Raw genomic sequence first — 13,274 nt, 5'->3', positions numbered from 1 at the left:
AGGAAGAAGGGAGAGGACTGAGGAAAACCAAAGAAATAATCCTGCTGAATGGATGAAATACTTTCATCGTCACATGGGAGAGGATTGACTTACCACAGTCAAAATACTTCATTTTACGCCCTTGTTTAAGTGATGACTGGATTTGTCCTACAGATTAAAACAATAAATACTACCACAGTCTTATGAAGTGGAAGGATGGTCTTGATATACGTCTCAAAACTGGGTTCAGAGTAAAGTGCAAATGGGAGGGAGATTGAGACCAACATAGAACTAACCAGGACAGGAAAAGGGATGACATCCCAGATCAGAACAGGAAGTCCAAGCCTGCCCCTGCAGTTTCATTTCTAGGTTAGATCCATAAACTAGAAGAAACTAGCCACAAAAAAATATCACATTTAAAAATGTGGCTAAAATTTCAAGATAACCACTGAGTTCAGAGCTCCTCTCCTGTGCAGTCAGCCATCCCGCAGGGCTCACCCTGCTCCATCTCTTCAGCAAGTTGCCTCTGAGAATTTTACTTGGCCTGCCGTCCTATGGCTTTACACTGTCACATTACAGGGTTCAAGCTCCTGTCTCAGTGAGAAAACCAGAGGTGACCTGCACTTCTTAAAAAGTCTCGTTACCCTTCTCTGCTTTTCAGCAACGCTGGCTTTCTTACACCCACTTACACCGTTGTTGGGCAGAGGGGACAGGCTGTGCCCAGACACCAGCACTGCTGGCTGCAGCTTTGGGTGCAACTTTGACTCCATCTCTGTGGACTAACCCCCTCTGCCTTGCTGGACCACGATCAAAAACCAGCTATTCTCCAACTGATTTCAAGTCTGGCTTTTCTCTAGGGCGTCTCCAAGTGTTTTATAATGTTAAACACTCCCATGCCAAAAATAGGGCAAAAAGCAGTCTCAAAAATTCAAATGCCCAGTAAGTAAATTTGTTTTCCATCTTCAAAAAAAGTTTCCAACTTGTGTAGAAGTCCACATAAGACTTCTTTAAAAAACAAAAACAAAACACACTAAGTCATAAGGACATATTCTGCCTGTGCAGGGCTCTCCAACACAGCGGGGGTTACCTTTTTAAAGAGCCTGATGACATCCTCACTGATCTGCGACAGCCGGACGATGACATTGTTCATGAAGATGTCATTCAGGGTGGCATGATCTCTGCTCTCTCGGCGGGTCTGTGTCAGAACCAGGTACCAGCAGTTCACAGGGGAAAGCAGGTGCTGATCTTTCCTAGGGAAATTTGGAAAGAAGCAAAAATGTCAAGGGAACAAGTCAAGAAGGCACACGATTTTCAAATGAATGCAGTTAGCATATTAACATTGCCTCCTTCAACAGCACAGGGCTGCCAGAATTCACCATGCCCCCAGAGAAAAGCATGAGCTGCTCTCGTCTCCTCACACAGAAACACTGCAGCACACGGCCAAGCACCTGACCCTGCAGCAGCCACAATGCCAGCTCCTCCAGCCCTTCTGCTTTAGACGCCGCTAGCTCGGATCACTGAGCTCACTGCTCGGTATTTTGGTGGTATCAGGGGTTTATTGTAACAGCCACCATCTAAATATGTACCGGGGGGAAAGGTGGTAACTCTCATCTCATTGTGTTCATTCAGATTTGGTCAGATCAGAGCTCATCCCCCTCCAACACCACCACACTGCTGCGTGCTGTCCCTCACCGCGCTGCCGGCCACCGACCCTACTGCACATCCCAGGACATCTTGTTCTTCTGCGAGCTCCATCCCCCAGATACAAATGTTGCAGGGAAGCAGTTTTCATGAGAAAACAGCACCACGAGTCTCATGTTCGTCCCTGCAGAGAAAGAAACCACGCGGCAAAGCGGAGGTGACACCGGCAAGGCGCAGCCCCGTGTCCCCACCCGAGCCCCGCGTGCTGCCTGCCAGCCCCTCGGCTCCCCGCGGCACAGGCTGCAGGGCGCTGCTGCCAGCCACAGAACTCAGCCCAGCACCTCGCAGGCACCAGCTCTCTGCCAGCACCCACCCCGCAGGGCTGCAGCCCCACTCTCTGCCACTAAACCAGGGGGCCAGATCTTGCCCTAATTGTTAGGGAGAAAGCAAAGTCTTAGAGCGGTTCCACGATTTCCCCAACCTTTGGAATCCCAGACAAGTAAGACGACAGCCACCCGCTTATCTGCAGTGCTTTGACAGGTTCTATTTTGAGCACTGGACTTGTCCCAAGCACAATGCTGATATGGCACCAGACACAGGTGAATTAATTACCCTGGCATAACGACTTGCAGCGTAACTGGCTCCAGCCAGCCCTCCCCTGCCCCAGCGCCAGTGACTCACGCTGGCCCTTGCTGAAGGGCAATTCCTGCTCACCCTCACGTCTCCCCATCACTGCTGCGTCTGCCCAGGTCAGCTCTGAGCTGTAGCAATGCCCCCACCTTGTAACTCAGCTGCTGAGGCGGGTGTAGCTGGAACTGCCCCCAGTTTTGGTAGGGCTCCAGAAGAAATGGCCTGGGACGTGCCCTCTGCCAGCCCGTGGAGCTGCCCTGCATGGCTGGCAGCCCCGGAGCCCTGCGCAGGGGGAAGACATGGCCACTTGGTGGCCACGAGGAGAGGGAGGGCTCTTGGAAGGCAACCACAGCCCGGCAGAGCTGGTTGGGGAGCACGCCCTTCCTCGCCATCCACTGGTCTGGATGAGATGGGAAACCTGCCTCTTCCCTACGATGAAGCAGTGAAGTCAGGGAGGCAGCAATCCCTTCGAGGCTCTGCCAGGGAGGGGAGTTTTGCTGCTTCTTTCCGCTTCGTGCTATTAATACAGCTGTCACTTTCCTCTCAGAACAGAGCCCATTTGCCACGCAATCTGTTGCATCGCATTTAGTCCGCTAAACAGTGCTGGAGAAAACGTTTTAAATCCAATGTTAACACGAAGTGTCTGTGCACAACATGAAAATATTCATGTATGCTGAATATTTACCGCCGCGTTAATCCAGCCCACGCTGCAGACAACAAAGGCTCCCGTGAACTGCAGCACATGGCGGGTTGGGAAACCCAGAAGTGCCCCGGAGCCAGAGCACCACGAGAGCGAGCACGTCCACGCCTGGCTCTGCCGGGACAGCAGCCGAGGGGCATCCGAGCCCCCAACCCACCTGGAAGCCAGAGGGGGTCAGAAAAACTCTCCTCTGAGGCAAATTTCTGTGAGTATTTCACACATAATGAGAGCGAGTAATCTTGACACATTCCGTTTCAACAACACGAAAACCAGCCTGCGCTGTTTTCCCACGCATTGTATTTAGTATTAAAGCAAATCAAAATTTTCAAAAATGATACAAGCAAAGCAGAACACCCCTGTGTGACAGCCACACGCTGAGACCCTCTGAACAAGGCAGCTGAAACGATTCATTGCCAACACTTCACCTACACCGCTTCCTCTGGTCACACCGCCGTGCTGCTGTGGGCTGTGCTGTGCTGGGGCTGGGCTCCGAGACCAGTGAGCACGTGCCGTGGCATTGCACTGCCTTCCTCTGCGCTGAACACGCTGCACATGAACCTACCAACAGGCAGGGACAAAGAGGTTTGGACAGAAAACGTTGGTGTCCCTCTCTTGAGATGGAGCGAGGCATCCGAGGACTGGGCAGAAGCGTGCACAAATCCAGCTGACCCTATGAACGCTGCCAATACCCTGCAAAGCACGGGGCCCTGGGGCCTGGGTGTTTTACAGAAGCAGAGAATCAGTCACCTGCGGACACTGTACAGTACAGAGCGCCTTCCTGGCATCTTACATAAGATAAGCAACGCCCCCAGCTCTCTCAGAAGTGCCCTGATGCGGCTCTCAGCTGGCAGGAGGCACACACACAGGCGGCCTTCGCAGGTGCCCATCTTTCCAAGAACAACTTTGTGAGCCCAAACCCAACAGCTCCTTCCCCAGGATCATTATCCCTGACGTACGAGACAGCAGCGCACAGCTGGCAAGCAGCAGCCAGCTGCAGAAAGGACAGAGAGAACCTGAACGGCAGCTCGTGTTGAGCAGCCTTATGCATAAGACAACAGCAAATCCTTGCTCACTGGAGAGACCGAGTAAACAGATTAAATGGGATTTAGTAATATGGAATAAATAGGATTTAGTAATGAAACAGCAGAAATTGCTGCTGCTGCGGCTGAAATGGGGAAAAATAATCACAGGAGGTCAGAGAGATCACAAAGTGCCAGGGGCTAGCAAGCTAAGTGCATCCGGCAGGCAAAGACCTGTTTTCTAGGAAAGTGGCTGTAGTTGTTGGCCAATTACACCAGCTTCATCTCCAGCAAAGGACACGCTCCCTGATGAAAGAATATTTTACGGATGCAGCTGTCAGTGGGGAGACAAAGGCTGGGAATTTCAAAGCGCTGCAGGGGAACCAGCCACAGGGAGCATCAGCCTCCGTGCTGCAGTGCTGCTGCGTGGTGCCAGCACCCAGACCCCAACGGCCAGGGCACGGGGGCACCGCTCACGCTGCCAGCAGGAGCCCCGTGCCCCAAGAGGAGCCAGAGAGGGCTGGTCCTGGCTCTCTCTCTCTCTGATCCTCGTGAGGAACGCGGCCAGCAGCTCCGACGATGAGCTCGGCGGCTGCTGAATTGCACATGTGCTCACAGAGCCTTGTCCTGCAGACCCCAGCCTGCCGTCCCCAACAGGCCGCGGGGAGCACGCCCGCGGGGTGCAGGAGACCAGGGAGCAGCTCCTCCGAGAGGACCGCGGTGTGGCCAGGAGCCTGGGAGTCCCGGCCACCAGCAGCACTGACTCCAGATCCTGGCTGCAAAACCCGCTCACCTCCAGGCTCAGATCCTGCCTCGAGCTTCCTTTTTTTGGATCTCTCGTTTTAGGCAAGCTTGAAAGTGTGGTTACACTGAAGAGACTGCTTTTGAAAACTTGCACACGTTCACACATTCAGGGATTTTGTAATTTTCATCATCAGTTTGAGTTTCACACTATTCCAGATCCAACTCATACGTCCCATTTCAAAGCTTTGTTTTAAAATATTTACATGGAAAGCATACATATTTCATTTTCAAAAAAACTGTAATAAATTAGATTTCCAGAAGCTGCTTCCAAGTCTGAGCCTGTAAGCAGATCTATGAGCAATGGGAAGCGTTCTGACACTGAAAGATTGGGCTGCGCACAGAAACCAGGGTTTATGAAATGGGCCTACCATTATTCACAGTCAAATCAGTGACCGAATTCAAGCCTTTAAAAAAAAAATACAGGGGCCATGACTCTTTCCAAGCCCCCAATCCACATTTTTTATTCTACTGCTCAAAGAAGTACCTAGGAAGTCCAACCCAAGCAGCACAGCTCAGTATTGCTGCAGCAGAAGTCCTGAAAAGCTCTCAGACCTAGCGCTTGAACCAGTGTCCAGCCCATGGTTTTGCACCCCCCTGCTCCTGCAAATGCTGCTTACTTGAACTGGTGCTCTCTGGAGCTGCGTATCTTGGAGGAGAACCGCTCAGCCAGCTTCTCCAGGCTCCGGGAGTACTCCAGCTCTATCTCAGCCTTCCTGCGGAAGAACTCCTGCAGGTCCTGCAGCAGCTGCAGGCGCGACTCCGACTGCTGCTCCAGGCATTTGAACTGCTCCACCAGCTGAGTGCGGATCTCTGAATGCACACAAGAGGAAAAGAAAACACAGCGTAAGCAACAAACACTCACAGGAGGGTTGTCTGTCTTGTCATAGAGGAAATCTCACAGGCATTGCTAGAGCAGGCTCCCTCACGCGCCTGAGATTTAATCCAAGGCTTATTAAAGTCAACAGATTTTTTTTCCAAGTGAGAGCTGAAGAATTTCATTCACCAGCCTCATATTAAAACCTTGTTCTTTGTCAACATAAACAGCTGCATAAGGACACAGACCCTCAGAGCTGTTCAACCGCCTACTTGAAACTAGACAACGATGCTTCAATTTGTCTATTACCACCTGAAATTCTGAATTCTTCATTTACAAACCAACTCGCTGTTTGCTCTCCTGTCACCTGAACACCTGCAGAGGAGCTGACAAGGAACTGCAGAAAGCCGCTGCTATAGAGGCACTCCTCACCCCCTGCCCTGCAGAGCTGGTGGCTGCAGTGGCACATCAGCAGTCATTGCTCCGTGCTGGCTGCTGAACTGGCAAGGTTTTACGTAACAGTCATGCAGAGCACCGACTGAAATCATAAACCATTTATGGACAATTCCGAGCTCTTTAAATTCGCAAGGATCCCACGTGGAGGAGGTTAAAACTGCTGTGGTAAGGATGTGTTCTTCTTCAACTTCCCTTCACATACCAAACAGCGAGCCCCTCCGAGCCTGGCAGGTGAGCTCAGAGAGCTGCAGGAACAAGAGCACCCGCAGCAACCTCATTACTGGGTCGTTTAGCAAGGGCAGGAACGGGACCGGAGGCTGCAGGCTTCATGAAGGTCACCTAAAAGCAAAAGCTCCTTGGAAATAATGAGCGTGCTGAAAACAAAAAGGTAACTCCAAATTTAATCAGTCACCTGCCGCGGGATCCCCCTGGGCACCCGCACAGAGCCAGCACTGAGGACACGCCGACCTCTTTGGGATTTGCCCCACGGCCTGGCCCACACACAGCTTGTGGTGCTGCAGGGTTCCTCTGCAGGAGCCGCACAGGGGCACCCGGAGCGCTTCACTGCTGCTTCTGCTACATGGGGCAAGGATGCTTTAACACCACGGGGCAATAGTAACCCTGGTTTTGCTACAGACATGGACCACAACGCCTGGAGAAGCTTCCACGTTGCAGAAGTCAGGCGTCACGCCTGAAGGCTGGTCCCATCCTTGGTAGCTGTGACTGCAATTGCTGCTGAAAAACAGCCCAGGCTTTTCAGAAAGGTCTCGTGTACGCAGCACTGCAGCTCTGCTGTCATCAGAAAGCCTGCTCTGAGCGGTGACACCTCACGGCCACCTACGCAGCCGTGGCTTCCTGCAGCCCCCAGCTTTGCAGCCGAGCAGGGACGGGATGCGAGATGGCCAGCTGGCGCTGTCATCCGCAGAGCTCCTCGGAGACGGCTCCCCTGGGGCAGCACGATGGTTGCACGGCGCTGCTCCGCGCCGCCAAGCCCTGGGCAGCGAGCGGTGGCATTCACCGGAGCTCGGGGGGAAAGGGGAGCTGCCTGTGGATTGAGCCTCCTAAACATCTCTGCTACGTTCCTCCAGGATACAAAGGTACCGGTTTCGTAACAAAACATTTTTAAAACCTTCACATTCCCCTGCTGACAAGAGTTTCCTTCCCACACAAGGTCAGTGAAAATTTCATTACATCCCATATGGATTTTACATTCCCACTCCTGCTGGTGCCAACACAGGACTTGCTTTACAGCTCTCTGCTCTGCTGAGCAAGTTTGATATAGATTTTTTTTTTTTTTTAACACAAATTTGGTCTCTAGTTCCCTCGTCATAGAGGATTACAGCCTGAGGTGGTTTCTAGAACAGCTCTTAACAATTGTGGCAATGCACAGAAATACAAAGAATATCAATAATGCTCCTCCAATCTTTTCAGTTTCAAAAATCTCCCTATTTTTTTCCCAGATCTGAGCTTCTGCTGCCCATTTGATCTTCGTGTCTGACACAATGTCTCCTCATCTCTGGCAGTGGTCACTCAAGGCAGCTCAGCCACCAGCGACAAGCAGCACCTCAGCAAGGCTGCAGCAAGGGTGCTCTTGGTCAGCCGGGCACCAGGAGAGGCACATTTTGACTGTCTTCAGCAGAATTTTTGCCTGTGAGGCACTGCTGTGACATTTCCAAGCTCCCCTGCACAAGTTCACTGGGGCCAGCAGCACCTGAGGACACCGCGGCAGTGAGCGGCCCCTGCAGACCCAGAGCCCATTAGCAGCGACCCCGCAGCCACTGGGCGCCGAGCCGCCACACAGGCAGGTGGAGACGGCCACTCACCCTTAGGACTCGTGGAGCATTTTTAATGGAAAAGGGTTGCAATTGAAAACAAAATTAAGGGTTACTGGCATCATTAATGCAGCAGGCAGCAGCAATAACACAGAAAACGACGTTCTTCTGAGCTCCAGAGGGCTCCGTGAGTCAGTCACTCACGAGCGCGGCACCTGACAGAGCCTTCCTCGCTGCTCCCCGCTCCCATAGTTACTGCTCTGCTGCATGCAAGAGGCACCCTCGTTTCAATTAAAACGCACTTGCTCTTAAGTAGCCTTTTCAGAAAATAATGAACAATCCAGGCCGGCAGAAAAGCCTTTTTCCACCTTTCCTGCCTGCTGCCTAGGGAACACGGCGCACTCGGAGGACACCCGTATGTCCTGCCTCGAGGTGGAGCCGGGGCCCAGCCCCACCGACAGCGCCCGGTGCCCTGCGGCCTCCCTCAGGCAGGAGGACAGGAGGAGGGCACAACCAGCGCCCCGGGTGCCATGATGGGCTCCAGCCCAGCGTGCAGGCCTCACACTGCCACGGCTCGACTCGGCCGACTCGCCTCACGGAGAAATGCTTCTCAGGAGAGACCTGAGTGAGACGAGCCCAAAGCACAGGCAGCTGGGCACAGGACAGCTCACGCTCTCTGGAGGCACAGCGAAGGCCACAAGCAGGAGCCGAGGTGCTGGCAGCCCACTGGGTGCTCACCATCACTCAGGGACCGTCCCCTCCACCCCGTGGCTCGCCGCCACAGCACCCCTCCTGCCCGTGCCCTGCCTGGCCGTCTAAACGGTGCTAAACATGTCTCAATGACATAGCCCAAGCCCAGCCTGGACTCTGTCTTGGTTCCAAACTGATATTCTTATTTATTTATTTTTAAACCCCACGCTTATGGCTTTCATTGCTAGGACGAAAAAAGGCTCCTTGCCATGACAAGCAAACCTCACTAGAAAAACTCTCCAGCTCTGGCTTTTATCCATCACCATTAGGACGTAAACACAAACACCACAAGTCCACCAGGAGTATAGCTGCCTCACAGTTTGTGTCTTTGAACATGAAATTTGCAGGAACGTTTGCTTTAGGACGAGCTAAAAGCATTTGCCAAAAAGCAGAAAGCAAAGCATGAAGAAAGTCGTGTGGCTGGTCACATTTCCACACCCGTTTGTGCGAAATAATCCCACAGTTCCATACACAATATATGAAACCACAAACAGGGCCAAGTAAGAAGGCCAAAATGAGCTGTTCTCCCAACAAGTGCGCTAGAAAGCCCCCCGAGTTCCCTGAACTCCGCCGAACGACCGGCTCTCCACGTTTGCTGCTTCTTCCCCCCAGTTTGTTTGGCTCTGTTTGTAAGAAAGCAGTTTGCAGCGTGAACAGTCCTGCCACTTAAAATGCAGAATCAGAGGCAGCAAAAGCAAGACAAATTATTTCCTCAGCTCTTCTGAAATACAATGGCAGGGATATCGGAGAAAACAAAATTCCTTGGCAAACGAAGGCACAGCAACAACGCTCTGGACAAACAGCAGGACTGCTAATCCAGCCGAGACACGGAACAGCTGCACTCAGAAGTCCTGGGGAGCTGGCTTTGTTAACTATTTTCAAATTAATTACCCCACCCCACACCCACTGACTGCTCGTTACTGCCAGGCCATGCATCCGGCCAGGGGAGATGCCAGCAGGGACGGGGTTGTCAGGGGGGACGCAGGGCAGCCCCGCAGCCCTCCCCGAGGACAGGCTGGCAGGGCAGCCAGCGGGACGGGACGGGACAGGGCAGGACAGGATGGGACACCCCACCAGGCAGCACAGAGCTCTGGTGTCTTCACACCCAATATTAGCCGGGCAAAACCTCAGCCTCCAAGACTTTCGAATCTCCCCAGGCAGGAGCCTACGGCCCTTGCAGAGCCTGGATGACAGATCCCACGGTCAATCCAAGATTACCAGAAAATCTTATTACGAGAAAAACCTCAGACATCTAAGCTACGGCGGGTTTATAAATGAATGGCAACAGTAAAAATTGCAATCAAAAAAAAAATCCACAACCCAGAAACTTGGAGTTATTCAAAACCTTTCAGAAAACTGAGAGCTGAGTGGGTATGCAGTTGTTGGGTACAAATATAGGAAGGGGAGTGGAAACAGCCCCAAAGTGGAAACAGCCCCAAGAAAGCAATGATTTAAATCAGTACTAGCATGAGATGAGCAGACTGGCCATGAAGAAAGTCAGGTGAGAAATCAAAAAACTGTAGTGTCCTGGGCCAGGCAGCCGGAGGCGTGTGACGCGACGTCGCTGCACTGAGGATGGCAGCTGATGACACCGTGCTGGGGACATGGAGCTGCTCGTGGCCAGCTGGGCTGGATGTCTGGGCGGCAGCTCCTCGGCGGCCCTACACGCCGGTGGAAGGAGGCCGGGGGCTCAGGGGAGCTGTATTTTGACATTGCGATTGTTACAACCCAGTTACAAAACTGAACCCGGCTGAAATCTTGTGCATGACTCGCAACAAAACACTGGGCTAATACAGACAACGGCAAAGAGCTACAGAGAGGAAGCAATCCTTTCTGATGCGGCCTTTGTAACACCAGGCGCTGCTCCCACGCTGCCACACGAGGATTTGCAGCTGCTCAGACATCTATCAGGCAGCAGCCGCTGCGATGCCCGCGCGCAGCGGCAGAGCTCAACCAGTATCAACAGAGAGGTCGGTTGCACAAAGTGGGAGAAAGATCTCCAGGGAAAAGTGTTTTTGTCATCGTTTTCTTGACACAGACCTTCTCCAAAGTGCTCTCTCTGGCTACAGCGCATGGGGCTGGCAGCACGACAACGGCTGAGCCCCACTCTTACTGCAGCAGCCCGGGGTGAGGGCAGCTCGCACCAGCAATGCAACCAACTGAACCTGAGGTACTGGTGTTTGACTTCAGACACGGACCTTCAGAAATCCTGGAGCCAGTGTGACTACACCACAGCAAGACCAACCCTCCCATCTTCAGGGAGCGCTGCATTCGGGCTGGAAACTGGTATCCACAGGTGTGCCAATGAAAACAGGCACTTTCTCTAGGTTTTTCAAGGCTCTGGAACAGTGCTGCTTGGGTTGATGCTGACATGCTGGCCAGTAGATCAGATTAAATCTCATTTTTTCCTATCCTAGGCTGCTCATCTCATCCCTTCCCCAGTGAGGACAATATTGGCAGGATGCACAGAGACAGTGTGATTACACGTGTTCAAATAACATACCTCTGACAACACAGCTGATGCAGTGCTTTACAAAGAACAAAATTCTTTGGGGCTAACTGTGGCCAATTTGAGCATTCAAATGAGAAGTAACATGCTTGTGTGGAGAGGTCAAGATGAATACAGTACGCTCAGTTCCAGGTCATTATTAACGTGTTGCTACTTCCACCGGGTCCGCCCTCAGTTTACTGAAGGTTATTTTCCTTCTTTTTTTTTTTTTTTAATCTAACAATGAAACCCCCAGATGAATGCTGCTAGTTTAATGCAACTTTTACCAGTGGTGTCTGTTTTTATTATTCCCTTACTGTGTCCTCATATATTTCACATATTCTCCTGGGCAAGAGAAACTCTGACTTTCAGAAACTCACAAACACGATGTTGAAATCCTGGCCATGGATGAAACCGTGGCAAAACTCCCACCAACTTCAATGGAGCTAGGATTTCATCCTAGCAAATGCAGTAAATGAGACAACCACATTCTCCAGAAGTTATACTGCAAGTCTCTCCCTCTTCCAGTAACCCCTGGCTCCAATACTTCTTACCTCAAATGCTGATAAAGGCCAGGCTCCTTGACTGGCATCAACCACAATGGAAACAAACACACACCCACAAAATCCAAGGTGGACCTGATGATGTTATGGGTCTTTTCCAACCTAAATGATGCTATGGTTGTAAGCTGATTGGCACCCTACTTTGCCATGTACATCTACTCTAACAATTACTTTCTTCATAAACAGTAAAATCTTGAACAAAAAATCAAAGTAAGTCTGAGTGAAACAACTGCAAGCTAAACAGCAGAATCACTGTTGGTAATTGCACCTTTCCTCATCGCATCTGAGGGCAAACAACCTGATAACGAATAGCAGCACTTTCTGTCGTCATACCTGTAACACGAAGCTCACAACCTGACAACCTTTACATCAACCTGTGTATTTGCCCCAGTGTGACAAATTCAGGCAGATCCCGCCAGAGCCTGCTGCCCAAAGAGAGCAGCACGGGCACTGCAGCAGGACCAGCCCCACCAGAGGGTGCCCACTGGAGCTGTCCCTGGCCGGGGCACTCAAGGTTGTTCTGACCCATACGAGCTCTCTGGTGTCTAGTAAGGAGTGAGCTCCTGGGGGAGATTTTCCTGCTGCTATTTTGTGGAGGAAGTTGAGATATTTTTTTCCTCCCCAGCCATAATTTCTCATGAATATCCCATACATAAGACAGACACGAGAACCCTGGTTCTGACCACCAAAGCTACTGGCGGGTGTCGCACATGAACGCAGAGCAACAGCCTGTGCTTGGCTTCTTTAGGAATCCAGGGTTAAAAAAAAAATTGGTCTCATGGGGAGATGAGGTAATAAGAAACACAGAAGGAAACACCCCTGAGTAAGGCTTAGGGCATTTGCAAAGGGCAGAACAAGGGAAATTCCAACCAAGGCAACCTTGGTGATGGACTCACCAAGCAGAGAAACACCACTCCCTCCTCCACAGCGGCTGAGCAACTTTCATCTGCAGAAAAGTGAACAAAAAAAAAAAAAGCAATAATCCCCCCAGACGTGAACTGCTACCGGCATGTGCTGGCAGGTCACCTCACCTTCCAGAACTGCTTTATGTTCGGCAGGAGTTATCATACCTGAATAGTCCTGTCTGTTCTGGAGACCACTCGCTGGCTCAGAAATGCCATAAGAAGGCATTTCTCACTGTTTATCTACTAAGCAAAGTTTCTAATGAGGAAAGTTTCTAATTTGAGTAAGGTAGTAACTCAGAATTTATCTGAAATAAAACAGACCTGTTACAAAGTCCACAAATGAGCATCATATCGCAAGTTTTGGACAGGCTTATGAAGCAAAACCAATCGTACACAGGGAAAAGCAGGTAAAAAAATTACAGTGGAAGAAGCCTGAAAGTTAAAGCTCGTGAGGGTCGGTAGCCTGAACTGAAACTGAGAGTCACAGCAGGGCAGCACAAGCCGGGAGGGAAGCCTGGGGCCAGCAGCACGGTCCCCGCCACGCAGCGGTGCTGCAGCCGACGCAACCTGCCCATCCTTCAGGGGTTGGACCCGAGGATCTCTGGAGGGCCCTTCCAAGCCCTACAGTTGTGTGACTCTGTCCTCGCCCCGCGGGGCCTCCCGGCAGGGTTGGTCTCGCCAGGCCGAGCACGCTCCTTCCCCAGGAGGTCCCATTGTCGCAGGCCCCCGCCGCAGGGCCCCGCCAGCGCCAGG

At 51.8% G+C, this 13,274-nt stretch overlaps 1 protein-coding gene across 2 annotated transcripts in view; it reads right to left on the bottom strand.

Moving 5' to 3' along the window:
* The window catches only part of SRGAP3 (SLIT-ROBO Rho GTPase activating protein 3), a 94,417-nt gene that overhangs the window by 46,401 nt on the left and 34,742 nt on the right, over positions 1–13,274 (bottom strand). For both annotated transcript variants that reach the window (XM_082768351.1, XM_082768352.1), the window contains exons 2-3: positions 5,391–5,583; positions 1,067–1,229 (exon numbers count right to left, since the gene is read on the bottom strand). In XM_082768351.1, the coding sequence (XP_082624477.1) occupies positions 1,067–1,229; positions 5,391–5,583 (356 nt within the window). The remainder of the gene's footprint in view (positions 1–1,066; positions 1,230–5,390; positions 5,584–13,274) is intronic.

Source organism: Aythya marila (genome assembly GCF_965140915.1).
Source record: "Aythya marila genome assembly, chromosome: 10".
NCBI classification, from domain to species: domain Eukaryota; kingdom Metazoa; phylum Chordata; class Aves; order Anseriformes; family Anatidae; genus Aythya; species Aythya marila.
The sequence above is the reverse complement of the archived record's forward strand: the minus strand, read 5'-3'. Positions and strand labels throughout refer to the sequence as shown.